Source organism: Lagopus leucura, unplaced genomic scaffold (assembly GCF_019238085.1).
Source record: "Lagopus leucura isolate 7727_CA_CO unplaced genomic scaffold, USGS_WTPT01 Super-Scaffold_100022, whole genome shotgun sequence".
Classification (NCBI taxonomy): Eukaryota; Metazoa; Chordata; class Aves; order Galliformes; family Phasianidae; genus Lagopus; species Lagopus leucura.
The window spans coordinates 7,040,718-7,053,847 of record NW_024962275.1 but is presented as its reverse complement, the minus strand read 5'-3'; the positions used below and the strand labels follow the sequence as shown (position 1 = coordinate 7,053,847).

Below are 13,130 nucleotides of genomic sequence, written 5' to 3'. Positions count from 1 at the left end.
GCTCAGCACCTGCAGAGACAGCACTGCATAAATCAGTGTGGGCTTCCCATTGCCTGGTGGTGGGTGGTGACAACAGGGACAAGGGACGTTTCACCACGTGATGTGCTGAGCTTGTTCTGGGAGGTGAGTGCTGGCTGAAGTGCACAGAAGCGCTCCCAGTACATGGCCCCATCACACACCAGCAGCAAGTGCCATGTAACCCTGACCCCGAGATCTGACCAAACACCATTAACAGGAGATAACAAAACCCGTTATCAGTGCTTTGCACTGCTGCTGAGATACAACCAACAGAGCAAAGTGTGCCTCCAGGATGAGCATGGAGGAACTGGGACACTGCTCTCCACAGTGCTGTCAAATTGCTGCCACACCATCACCACCACCCATACTCCTGTTCTGGACAGTTTGCTGTCTCCGCTGGGTGTGCTGTGAGGAGGCTATGTCTGCAGATTAATGATGAAATTACACCATTTGCAGATTAAGCAAAGGTCCTAGGGGTCTTCTAAAATCCAAGCTCAATGTTCATTTGTCTCCTTGCATAACAAGCAATGGGGTTTCAAGCCCATTTCCCATGAGGGGTGGGATTAATCTCTCCTGCCTGCCACCCTCTAAGCACTTCTGCAGCTGCTCTACACAAGCTGTGGGGCTTCTGTGTTTCAGAGGGAAGGAAGCAGGGAGAACAGCACACTCTCCACCTCCCCCTGCTCAGTGTGCTGCCGGACAGGGGCTGCTCCAGGGCAGGAAGAACTGCCTTCACTATCCCATGGGGTGAGGCAGGCAGGGAAGTTTTGATGGGGCAGCGAGGAAGAGGAAGGTCACCACCCCCAGCACTATGATGATGTGTGGTTCTGCTCTCCTCCAGCTTCACGACATTCAGTAGAGGGAAACCATGCAGCCATTGCTGTGACTTAAGCTTTCTTCCACAACCCTGCTGTGAAGAATCTCCTTCAAAGTCATCTGGATGTGGCAGTGCAGGGATCACTGCTTTACCACAAACTGGTGCCTGCTACAGAGCACAGAGACATGGGATTAGCATCCATAAGCTGAAACATGATGCAGGATCCAGGGATGTCAAGTGCAGCCACTGCCAAGGTCACATCTCCTGAGCATCCAAGTGTAGACTGAAGGGAGTGGTTCTGCAATGGTAATGCTGCCAGAAACCAACCTGTGTTCATCTGATCTCACCACCCAACAAAGCCCTTCAGAAGGTACCTGGATTTAGTACTTCCTTGACCCTTTTGTCTTTCTAGTTGTCTTTCTAGATCTAGTACTTCCTAGACCCTTGTCTATTTTTGCCTCCCTCCCCAAGAGCTCTGAGCTCCTACAAGGGGGCAACTGAGATTGTCCTAGAAAACACTTGCAAAATGAGAAATGCCACGTGTCCTAGGATGGCAGGAACAGCCTGGGACATCCCCTGCTCCAGCACAGACCCTAGGTATACCCAGTGGCTGCACCAGCTCCCTGACTAACAATACTGAACCACAGAGGCAAATAGGGGCACTCCCTCACAGAGGCTCAGTCTGCAAAGCTTTCACTGCACACCAGGAGGAAAAGAGGGGCTGCCATACAACACCCAGCCTGGGGCCCCCAACGAGCCCATCCCTTTGGTGCTGGAAGCAGTGCTTGGCCAGGACCGGCTGCAGCAGCACCAGACACTAGTGGAACTGCTCATGCACATTCACACTGCTGGGGGCTGACGAGAGGCTTTGAACAGCACTGCAACCATAAACCAAAACTCCTGCTGAGCATCCACAGCTGGGAGCTTACAGCACAAACAGCCTTGGACAAACATTCCCTGGGCAGCAAGAGGCAAAACCTGACTTCTGGATCTCTTCTAAATTCCAAGTCCTTGCTTTGAGACGAGAAGAAAATAGCCAGTCTCAGTGACATGGAAATAGTTCTCCAACTTATTTCATATGGGCAAAGCAATATATTTTCACCTAATCTCTCTCTTGCAAATGGTCAGTTTTAGCTGAAATCAAACATACACACATACAAAAATCACAAATCAGCCCAAGGCAGACAGACGCTCCGCCTGGAAACATAAACCAAGCACTTAAAAGTCTGGCAAGGTCATCAGAAACTGAGAACAAGGCCAGTACGTGTGGTAGCTGCAGATATGAAGGAATGCACAGCTCTCTTTATCTTTTCATTTTAGGTAGACGAAAAGACACCTCCTAAAAACTGCGAGCAAAGTTTCTTTACCTAATCTTACCTATATTCTTGCTGCTAGGCCTACAGTGGAAAGTTTCCAGGGAACATGATAGATGTTGCATCCATGTTATCAGTTTCACCTTCTTGGTTCCCTGTTTTACCTTACCTTCTTCCTGCACACACACATAGTTAGCTATGTATAAGCACACACAAAGAGAAAGGTCTTCATTGTTCATCTTTTTTTTTTTTTAATACTATGAGAGAATTGGGATCTGCTTGCAGTCCCCATACAGTCAGCATTTGCTTCATGGATTATTATACACAGAAATGGGTGGCAGCAGGCAGGGGAGCAGCTGCTGTATGCGGTGGGTAGGGGTGGGTAGGGTGGGTGGGTAGGAGGTGGCTGTGCAAGCCATGTCCCCAGACTGCCACCACAACAGCCACCTCCCTAGACAAAGGGAACTTCCCCTGCCCCAAACTGCATTATCCAAGTGCTCATCCCAGACATTTCCACATCTTGTTTATGCCACAGGCAAATATCACTCTCCTAGTGCCTGGGACCACCCCCAGCCTTCAAACTGATGCTGAAAAAGGATGTTTCACTATCCAGGCCTTGTATCGGGTGCTGCTTGCAGCACACACCCCTTGAGCATCGATTCCCAGGCACAAACCAAGGAAGAAATTTAAACGAATGGCTTTACATCGTGTTGGCACTATAGAGTTGGTGGCCTCTAACAGCACACAGCCTCCTACCCTCTCCTGGGCTCTCTGTCTCAGACATATCTCCATCACTGAGCCTGCTGAGGCTCTACTCATGGCACAGTCCTAGCTAGTAAGGCTCTGGGCAGGCACTGGAACTTTGCACAGCAGCTCCTCCTGCAGTGATGGACAGCAGGCACCGGGCTAGCACAGCCCTCTAGAAGATGGCCAGGGCTTCCCTTGTTTGGCTGCATCTTCAGGGTTTTGTTTGTCTGTTTATTTTTTTTCCCAGTGCTTCAGCAGAAAGCACAATGCAGGCTGATTTCCAGCTGCAGCTGATGGGAGCAGCTCTCCAGTGAGCCAGGGTGGAAGGAGGAGGCTGCTGCTGGGGACAGGCAGCTCTGGCTCCCCAGAACGAGGAGAACACCTTCCAGCCATGGCAGGGTGGCAGTGCCATTTGGGAGAGGGGCTGGGAAGAGGAGCTGGTAGTGCAAACAGTGGGTGCTCTGACTCTGCTGAAATACCTGCTCTGTTTGCAGAGAGAAAGAAATGACTCTGGTCCTTGCTGTGGATACAGCCATGCCAGGTCTCTGGAGTTCTGGAAGGCAGCAAGATAGGGCTGCTGGGAGGACTGGAGGAGCACCAGTGTGGCCATGGCCAGGGCTCAGGGGACCAGTCCCAAGCAGGCTATGGAGAGCTTCTCAAGTGAAAGTGGAACAAGGGAAAGCAGAAGACAGAAATGGGAAAAGCATGAGGAGAGAGGGAGAAAGGGTGTCTGGGGATGCTCAAAGGACAGAGGAACAGAATTAGGGAAGTCAGGCATGGCTGTATGGAAGAAGCAGAGGGGGGTTAATAGATGGAAGAGCAGAAACAAGATCAAGGTATAGACAAGAAAGGATAGTCCCTATAAGGGTGCCAGGAAAAGAATAGGAGCTCTTTTGCCCATGGATCTGGGGGGAATGTGGAGGGGAAGTATCATTCTTGGTGGTCACACCTCTATTTGCCAGGATTGTTTCCAGACCTGCAGCCCTCTCTGTCCCACCCACAGCTGCTGCACACTGGCTCACTCCAAGCATCTTAATCAAGTGCAGGCTCAGTGCTAATAAGTGACTTTAAGCAGGTCTGTCATTTCTGGGTTTGGGGGGCCGCACAGAGAAGTGGGGGCTTGCAGGGAACAGAGAAAGTGGGAAATAAATTTACCAATGATTAACAATGGAGCTCTCACAGGAGGAAGAGGAGCCGAGCCCCAACGAAGGGTCACCTCCAGCTCTGCTAGTCCCTCCTGGAGTAACAGTGACCTCCTGTGGCTGCGGGCCTGTCCCGAGGGGCTGCTTATCCCTCTGCACTTGTGCTGTGCAGAGCCCAGCAGGGTTTTGGGCTTTCCTGACACAGCACATCCCAGAGGAAACAGGGGCTTGAGGCCCAGCTACTGTGACCTGAGGGGCAAAAGGAACACCTACAGCACCAGCTCACAGCATTGATGTTGCTGCAATGCAGGCACAGAGACGCACATTTGTGAGGGCTGAGGGTGGCACAAGGACATCAGCTCTAGCACTACCCTGATGCTGCTCCAAAGCAGAGATGTAGAGATCAGTAAGGCCTCCCCTAAGCCTCCTCTTCCCCCTCTGAACAATCCCAGTTCCCTCAGCTGCTCCCCATAACACCTGCTCTCTAGACCCATCATCAGCTTCTTGGGATGTGCCCCAGCACCTCAGTGTCTTTCTTGCAGCAAGGAGCACAAAACTGAACTTGAGGTGCAACCTCAACAGAGCCTTGTCGATCCTCAGCGGTCGGTCCTGGCCCACTAAGACTGAGGAAGGCAAGCTGAAGAGGCGGTGACTGGAAGGTTCGCAGCAGTCCCTCATCAGCTCACTCACCTCCCTGGTGTCGTTGTCCTGGATCAGGGCATACAGGGGCACCACGCGGTTGATCTCCAGCAGGACCGGCGTGGGGCTGAGCTGCTCCTTGCCTGGGCGCCGGCACAAGTGGCACGTGGATGGGCAGCGCCCTTTCTCCTCACAGTGGATCTCCACACCTGAGATGAGGTGGTCGTCAGAAAGCATCTGCGCTGTCAGCAAGCCCGAGAGATAGGTGATGAACGGCATGGATTTCAATTCCTTCTTGTTCCCCAGCTCAGTTGTTTCTGGTTTAGAAAGAGAATAAACAGCGTTAAACAAATCACAGTGCAATCCTTTCCCCAAACCCAAACTTCACTGCAGCCGGGGTAAATGCAGCTGCTGAAGGTATGGGCCAGGTGGGAGCAGGAAACCAGAAAGGTCAAGGAAAGAAGGAGAAAAACAGGACTCGCAGGTAGGTAGAAAGTGGGAGCATTCCAGCCACACACTTGTAGAGTGATGGAACTGACTGAGTTCTCTCTCCTCTTTTTCGTGACTTGTGTCTTCACTTTCTACACTTTGAAATGAAACAAAACCACTGAAGAATATCTTTCCTGTCAAAGAGAACCTTCTTCAAAGGAGATGGGACAGGGTGCCAAGTGTCCTGGCGCTGCCCTAACACCAGATCCCTCCAGTGCCTGCAGTCCTTTGCTCCTTTGTCTGAGTGACACATAAGCCAGGGCACTGAGAACTGAAGCGGGCTGGCAAATGGGCTCAGTGTAGCATGAACACCCATGGCAGGGAGGTAAGAGACGGAACAATCTCACTGCAGGGGGAACAGGCAGAGTTATTTCTAACACCAAGCTGTGACAGTGCTGTTTTGGGGAACTATTCAAGACTTTGAAACCCACAGAGAAACTTACCAGTGGTCTAATCCATAAGGAAACAAACTCAGAGCCTGACTTTCCTTGGCCTGAATGCTTGCTAAGGTCCAGGAAAGCATTGCATCTGGAGGTACCTGACAAGAAGAGTCGAGATTCCCATCTTGGTGCTCTACACTGCTGTTGAAACTGTAATGGTAGAATCTCCTTTTGGGTTGACTCAAGAAGGAGAGCTGACCGCCATAGCCTGGAGATGGGCCTACAGAAGGCTACCTTGCTCATCCTGTGCCTAAATAGCACACCCATCACCATGCATTGGACAAGGAGACAGCTGTTGCCTTCAGCAGCAACTTCCCCATCCTTCCCAAGAAGGAGCTGCACAGGAATGAGCTTTGTCTTAATACCTTTGGCTTGCACCGACATGCAGCTGATCTGGCAAGGCACTTTATCAATTAGAAATACAAACACAGTATTCATTCATTATTCTTGAAGCCCTTCAGGCTAGGGACAGCCCCTCCCCTTCTGTCTGGCTGTCAGAGAACACTCACATGCACAGGATCAAAGCTGCCATGGGAAGAAGGAGCAAATTCCAACCAACTCATCTTCAATGGAATTAGAGGGGGACAGTTGCTAAGATAAACTAAAACAAAGCTGTGAAGGAGGTGTCTCAGTATCTAGGGAGACACTGGTGTACACAGACATGGAAAAAGAACCTCAGAGTTAGTTCTTGGACAGATTATTTTCTGGGAGAATGGCTCCAGGCAACTTCAAGCTTCGTAAGCCATCAAACTGTGCTCAACTGGGTAGCTCACAAAGAGGAAAGCTGTGAGGAGAAGTCATGAGCCTCTTCCTGCTTCTGGATAATGCTAACTCTGCTTTTAACACAGCTACTAAACCACATTTAGAAGAAGGAGACAACAATAACTATTCTGGGCTGCAAAGCTGATTCACCAGAGGTCAAGCAGTTATTTAAGAAATCTTCCAGGGGAAGCAATTTTGAGACATGCTCTAAGGAAGAACATGATAACAGAAGAGAAAGTGGAATCACTTATCTCTTGATTGGCAATAGGATATCAGACTTTCCTTCCTGAATTGTGGTCTCGACAGCTACAAAGTGCTGGCACCTACTGGCTGGCCATGTAGGATGGCCAAGCTCCTGACCACATCTGACTGCTTTATTTGAGGTGCCTAAGCTCCCTGCTCTGTGCCTCACAGCCGGTGTCTCCTCTACTTCCAAGCATGGGGCACACCATACATTTGCACATGGTGTTTCTGCTCTCAGGTGCCCTCAGAATACAAATCAGGCGTGTGGACTGGGATGGAGAAGAGGAAGAGCAGCCTTCCTTTGGCCTCCCCAGCTGTTCGCTGCTTCTGGAATGAGCAAGCAGAGGTAAGGAGCAAAACAACCCTGAGCAAGGAGAGAGTTAATTCCAAGGGAACCCAGCCTGAACACGAGCTCGTCCAGCATGTCCTGCACTTCCAGACCCCTTGTTTGTCCATCGCTCCCAGAAATAGGTGCTGAGGCCAGCATGGTGGACGAGGTGGCTTAAAGAGCTCCCCAAAGAGGCTGGCAGGGAGGTGAGGGCTCAATGGAAACGCAGGTTGGGTAAAGCCATTTCAGGAGCAGCAGTCACCAAATGGAGCTGCGTGGTGGAAAAGTAGAGGTCTGCAAAAAAAGGTAGAAAACCAGCAGCTGATCAGGGAGGCTGTGTGCACAGCACAGCTCCCCTCGCAGAGCAGCCAGGCTCTCAGCCACAGAAGATTGATCGTGGAGCCAGGTTACTCATGGCAGACTTGTCAGCAGTGCAGACTTCATAGCTAAGGTGGAAACGGGTGTCTGCATTTAATCCTCTTTATTGCAGTTGAAGCTCCAGTCGCTAAGGGGAAAAGGAGTGCTTTGTAGATTGGGTTCCTGGGGACGTAAGGGGTTACTGCAGCTGAAGTTAGCAGTTCAATGTGCTGGGAACTAATTCATAGTGCTCCCTTGTATCGAAAAGGCTCTGGGTACAACTCCAAATAAGGAAAATGAAATAGGACATGGCTCAGCAGAAGGAAATAGGCTTCACTGCCAAATCACCAGCTCTCATCCAGACAAGTCTTGGAAGTCATCAGCACTGGAGTGCAATCCTTGGTAGCTTTTGTGGAATGAGCTTTAGGGGCTTAAGAACAGTCCTAACAAAATTAGGTTACTGAAATCTGGGAGATATTTTCCCCTCAAGCACATGAGATTATTCCTGGACCTGCCACTGCAACTTAAAGCAAAGAAGAGCTGAAGGGTCCCTGTGCCTCCCTCTCCTGTCCCTCAGAGATGGCTTTGAGGTATCTGCCTGGCTGCCTGCATGCACGGATCCACTCCCCATAGAGAAACCCAACGGGGAGCTGCAGAAGCCTCACACACCACTGGAGGATTGCTCTGGCTTTTATTGGCTTGTTGCTGACACAACAGCTTGCTGGCTTCTTCTTAGGCTCAAAAACCTACGGCCCAATTCTACTCCTGATGAAGTCAAGGGAAGGTTCTGTTGTTGGGTTAAAGAGAATCAGAACCAGAACCAAAACATAACACTAAAATGCCATTCCCAGTTACCAGGGAAGCCAACAGAAATGCTCCTGTTGTCTTCACTGCAAGCTGGGCTAAGTCCTGAGTAACTTTATTGACCTTCATTGCTTAGGTCCACATTGCACAAGCCCCGTGCACGACTGGGTGTCCTCCTGGAGCGCTCAGATCGCTCTTCCAAAGCCCAATTCCCAGGGACAGGCCTTGCAGGTGATGCTATGGGTGCTGCCCTGACCCAGTCTGCGGGATGGCAAGGCTCAGCAGTGCAGGGAACAGAGGGCAGGGGGATTCCTTATCAGCCCCTGGATCTGAACATGCTTTCACTAATGCTGCTGGCAGCTCAGGGAGTCCTGGCAACATCTGTTTGGAAGCACAGGGCTGCGGATGTGGTTAGATGCATCACGGCAACTTGTGGGATCTATTAGTTTGTTTGTTTGCTTGAAATATGTATTTAGAAAAAGAAACAACGACAGCACAACAAATAAAATAACCTTCCGCTAAGTGTCAAACCTTGTGTAAGAAAGGAGGGCGAGCAGCACAGAGTGGGCAGAGTTCTGATCGCCTGCTCCAGTGCACAGCTCTGCCCCTGTGCTTCACCAGGGCTCAGCTACAGGGGTGGGGAAGTGCTCACAGCATTAACAGCAGCACCTCCTAGTGCTTAGACCAGAGGGAAGCACAACGATGATACTAGAGCAAAAACCAAATACAACACGTAACTCTTTTGTACTGGAGTGTTGCTTTGCCTTGAGAGCTCCCAGGAAGAGCAGGTTTTGCTAGCAGTCCAGCACTCTATACTGCACTTTGCCAAAAGATCCCAAGCCATTCCAGAACTGGGGATCACTAAGCTTCCCACAAGAAGCATCAGGAGAAAGATGTGGCAGCTCTTCAGCAGCAGGAAAGCTTGGAACAAGCTGAAGCTGTACAGAGAATTCACGGCACAGATCCTGGTAGGGATACCTCCAAGTTAACCCACTGACACCAACAGCATGCTCTGCCAGGACAAAGCTGGTAGCTGGGCTTTGCATTTCCTAACAAGGCTGAGTTATTTCTGCTCCACCTGTCCCTTCCACCTCCCCCTGGCTGTGCAGGCCTTGCTGCCATGGGCAGGGTGGGATTTATGGCTGATACAGATTCACTGGCACAGGCTGCTGGTTTGTTACCGGATAGAAAAACAACCCGTTTGTCGGCAAATCCATCGAAAGGGAGCTAGAAAGAAAATCAATAGCTGTGTTTGCCTGGGAATTTCTCCTGCAGTGAGATATTGTCATTGCAGGATCCAACAGGTCTGTGAGGAGCTCAGCCAGCTTTATGGCTGCCCAGTGCTAGTGATGGGCACGGCAAGGAGAGTGGGGGTGTGAATGCTGGGGGATGCAGCACCGCACTGCTGTATACAAGAAGCACAGCACCAGTCTCTGCTGCCAAGCAGGGCACGCTGTAACAGCTGAACCCCAAGCAGACAGCAGTGCCTGCGTGCACCGTGCACATGCACGGGTTGTGAGGAGCATGGGATCCCTGAGAAACCACTCCCCATCTTGTGGGATCTGCTCCTCATCTTTCAGGCCATGCAGCCGCCCCGTGGCACGGCATCCTGCAGCTTAGGTCTGAGCATCAGCACGGTCCGTCCAGCAGGGAAGCAGCACACGAGGGCTGCCCCGCTGCTGCTGGCCGGTGTCCGTGGGAACCCCATGGCGCCGGGCTGCCGTCCCCATCCCCGCGGGACAGCGGTGGCCGGAGCTCCGCGAGGACCTGCTGCCCTCTGGTGGCACGGAGCAGGACGACAGGCACCAGCCCTCCCTTCCAGGGAGACCCACGGGTGTGGATCACGCCCTGTCACCCCACGGGGAGCTTTCCTGAATGGCAGAGCGTGTTATGGCGGTGGCCGTGAACCCATTCCACCCCACCGCATCCACACAGCCCCGCATCACCCCAGCAGCACTGGCTGCCCACCCAACTTTGGTCCCCACGTCAGCATCCCTCCGCGAGCACCCAGCTCTGACTGCTGCTTGCAACCAACATATGGCTCGATTAGCACAAATGTAAGCCCAGTGTCCAGAGATTCTTCCAGACCACGGGCTTGAACGAGCCTCATGTGATGAACATGACAACAGAACCCAAAGGTCCAGACAGAACTTGCTGCACCCAGACCCACAACTGCATCCAATCGGGCCCCAGCTGCACCACCAGGCAGCCCTGGGAGGTGGGAGCAATCCCTTCCCCATGCTCAGCTCACCCCAGTGACACACTGGAGCTCAGCAGGTTCATGCTGAGGTTTGTCACTGAGGGCCTGCAGCACAGCACAAAAGCCTGCAAACATAAATCTCATTCAAGTTCAGGTTCGCATCTGCTCTGCTTCCAAGTGCCTTCACTGCCTGCTTTGCTATCTCTGCTGTTTCCCAGTTGCTGCTCAAGTGAACAAAGTACATGGAAGATGCACTGTGGTTTCCAGTACAAGGGCTGGGCACAGCCCCATGGCTGCCAGCATGGCACACATGTGCCATCCTCCCCGTGCACAGGGAGGCTGCAAACAGCAATCATGGCAAATGGCTGAACTGATGGCTCGCCTCTTCCACAGATGGAATTTCTTCATGCCACAGTTCTCCACCTGTGCTCCCACAGAGGATGCCCCAAACCTAGACATTCCTATCAGATACAGTCTGGTTGCTAAATTCCACCTCTGATTACAGACAGCAGAACCCATCAGATGGGAGAAGAGAGGCCAGATAGAAAGGTCAGAGGGATGGAGAGGAGGAGGGAAGAGGTAGGAGGAAAATGACTGATTATATGATTAATGACTTTGCTCATTAGTCCTGTGCCTGGGTGATAGAACCACCCTCCTCTACTTCCAGGCATAAGCAGCAGAGGGATCTGAGCGAGCACACGTGCTGTGAGCCAGTTAAAATCTGCAGAGCAAGAAGGTGGTGGCAGAAGCTGCCTCCAAGGTGACTCTACCCTTCCTTGTGTTTGGGAAGGGTTACAGGGCCCGCCCCAGTGCACAGCATGCATTTCCACTGCGGCAACCAAGACTGCTAGAGAACGATGGAAAGATGGAGGGCTGGGCACAGACATGACAGATGTTACAGGAGTTCACACAGAAAGCTATGCTACCTTCTCTTTTTATTGTTTACAGAGAGCTTCACAAACAGCAGCCTCCACCCTACCTGTGCAGCAATGTCCTTTAGAGGCCTGGTGGGAAGCAAAAAGCTGCACTTTGCAAGAATCCTGCATAACGCTCTCAGGGATGCAGTCCCACCAGCTTCCCACCCCAAACCACCCCATGGACCGGGGCTGCTGCGCAGAAAGGCCACCCATCACATCCCATCTGTACTGGGACTGAAGAGTGACCAGCCCGCTGGTTGCTCAAGTCCTGATCAGGGAAGCAGTGGTGTTCAGCAGCCTCACTGACACGCTATGGAAAAGACACTGCCAAGCAATTCTGTTTTCCTCTGAGGCATTCAGATGTTACGACACATAAAAAGGAGAGTAGTGGCCACAGGTTTTGCTGTAAGCTCTATCTGTTCTCGGCATGGTGTGGCAGAAAAGAAGGAAGAGGAGGGAGGTACCTCAGCAGCATGCCTCCTTTCGCAGTGCTCCATCCTCCAACACTCCTTCTCCACCTCATCCACCTCCACTCTTTTAATCTTGACTCACCAACCGAGTCCCTAAAACACAGCACAGAGCCCGCAGCGCCCATCTCTCACTTCAAGAACAAGGCAAAGCATGCTCTCCCCTGGCTGAGGGGAAGCACAGTTCCCCACAAACCTTTCCTTTCCCACTACTGCAGCTGCACCACTCTCAGTCACCGCCCCAGGACCCAGACTACTGGGGGAAGGAATGAATGCCAAGCAGGACGTGCCTTGTGCGAGTCCTTGAATATGTGACCACAGCTGCACACCTATTCACTGGTGATATCTGTGTGCACTGCCCAATCGACTGATTGCATTTGCTATTCTGCATCTAAAAATAGGCAGTTTTGCGCTGGGAGTCTGCAGGCTGCTTCCAAGTGGAGAAAAACAGATTTGTGGCATGAGGCAACACACGGCGTGCGAGCAAAACCCGACCACGGCACTGGGCTGCCCCGGCATGAGGTGGGACCAAAGGAAGGCTGTGGCCTCATGCCACGTGATAACCATGACATGACAGCATCCTGCAGCTCCTTCATGGTTGCCTGCACCTCATCGTGGCAGCCTGCAGGCCCTCATGGCAGCCTGCAGCCCCTCATGATGGCCTGCAGCCCCTCATAGCAGCTTGCAGCCCCTCATGGCAGCCTGCAGCCCCTCATGATGGCCTGCAGCCCCTCATGGCAGCCTGCAGCTCCTCATGATGGCCTGCAGCCCCTCATGATGGCCTGCAGCCCCTCATAGCAGCCTGCAGCCCCTCATGGCAGCCTGCAGCTCCCCACAGGGAGCGGAGCAGCACTGAGCTCTTCTCCCTGGTGACAGCAACAGGGTCTGATGGCATGGAGCTCCACCAGAGCAGGGTAAGGTGGGCTTGGGGAAAGGCTGAGCCCAGCAGGGAGGTGGGCACGGCCCCCAGCGCTGGCTCTCAGAACAGGGTTGGTGCTGCGTGGAGCTGCGGGGTCCTTTCCCACTCGCGGTGTTTTCCACGTTTCCATCACCGCGGTTCCGTGGCTCTATGAGCCGCGCAGGGACCTCAGCACAAAGTGCTGCATAATAAAAGAGGGAGGAAAAAAAAAAAAAAAAAAAAAGGCTTTTACTTTTCTTGAGGGAAACATTTCGAGTGCTGTTTGGTTTTGGTTTTGTTTGTTGTTATTTTTTTGACAGAAACACGCGGCACGCCAGCCCGCCCGCACACCACGGACCGCTCTCGGCGCTGCCACCCCTTTTCCCGCTCGTTGCGGGGCCGCCCCTCAGGACTCCACCTCCCAGCGCGCCGCGCTGCACACGTGACGGCGGCGCGGGGCATGCCGGGGAGCGGCGCGCGGCCCGGGAGCGGCGAGCAGGTAAGGAGCAGAGCGGGCCCCGCGGCGCGTGGCGCCCCCTGCAGGCGGGG

General features: G+C 52.6%; 2 protein-coding genes across 4 annotated transcripts in view; one reads left to right on the top strand and one right to left on the bottom strand.

The window, feature by feature from the left end:
• ASTN2 (astrotactin 2) overlaps positions 1-13,130 on the bottom strand; it is a 257,021-nt gene that overhangs the window by 76,863 nt on the left and 167,028 nt on the right. For all 3 annotated transcript variants that reach the window (XM_042878916.1, XM_042878918.1, XM_042878917.1), the window contains exon 17: positions 4,728-4,993. In XM_042878916.1, coding sequence (XP_042734850.1) covers positions 4,728-4,993 — 266 coding nt within the window. The remainder of the gene's footprint in view (positions 1-4,727; positions 4,994-13,130) is intronic.
• The window catches only part of TRIM32 (tripartite motif containing 32), a 5,061-nt gene continuing 4,968 nt past the window's right edge, over positions 13,038-13,130 (top strand). Inside the window, exon 1 of the mRNA XM_042878920.1 lies at positions 13,038-13,080. The gene's annotated coding sequence lies outside the window, so the exon portion shown is untranslated. The remainder of the gene's footprint in view (positions 13,081-13,130) is intronic.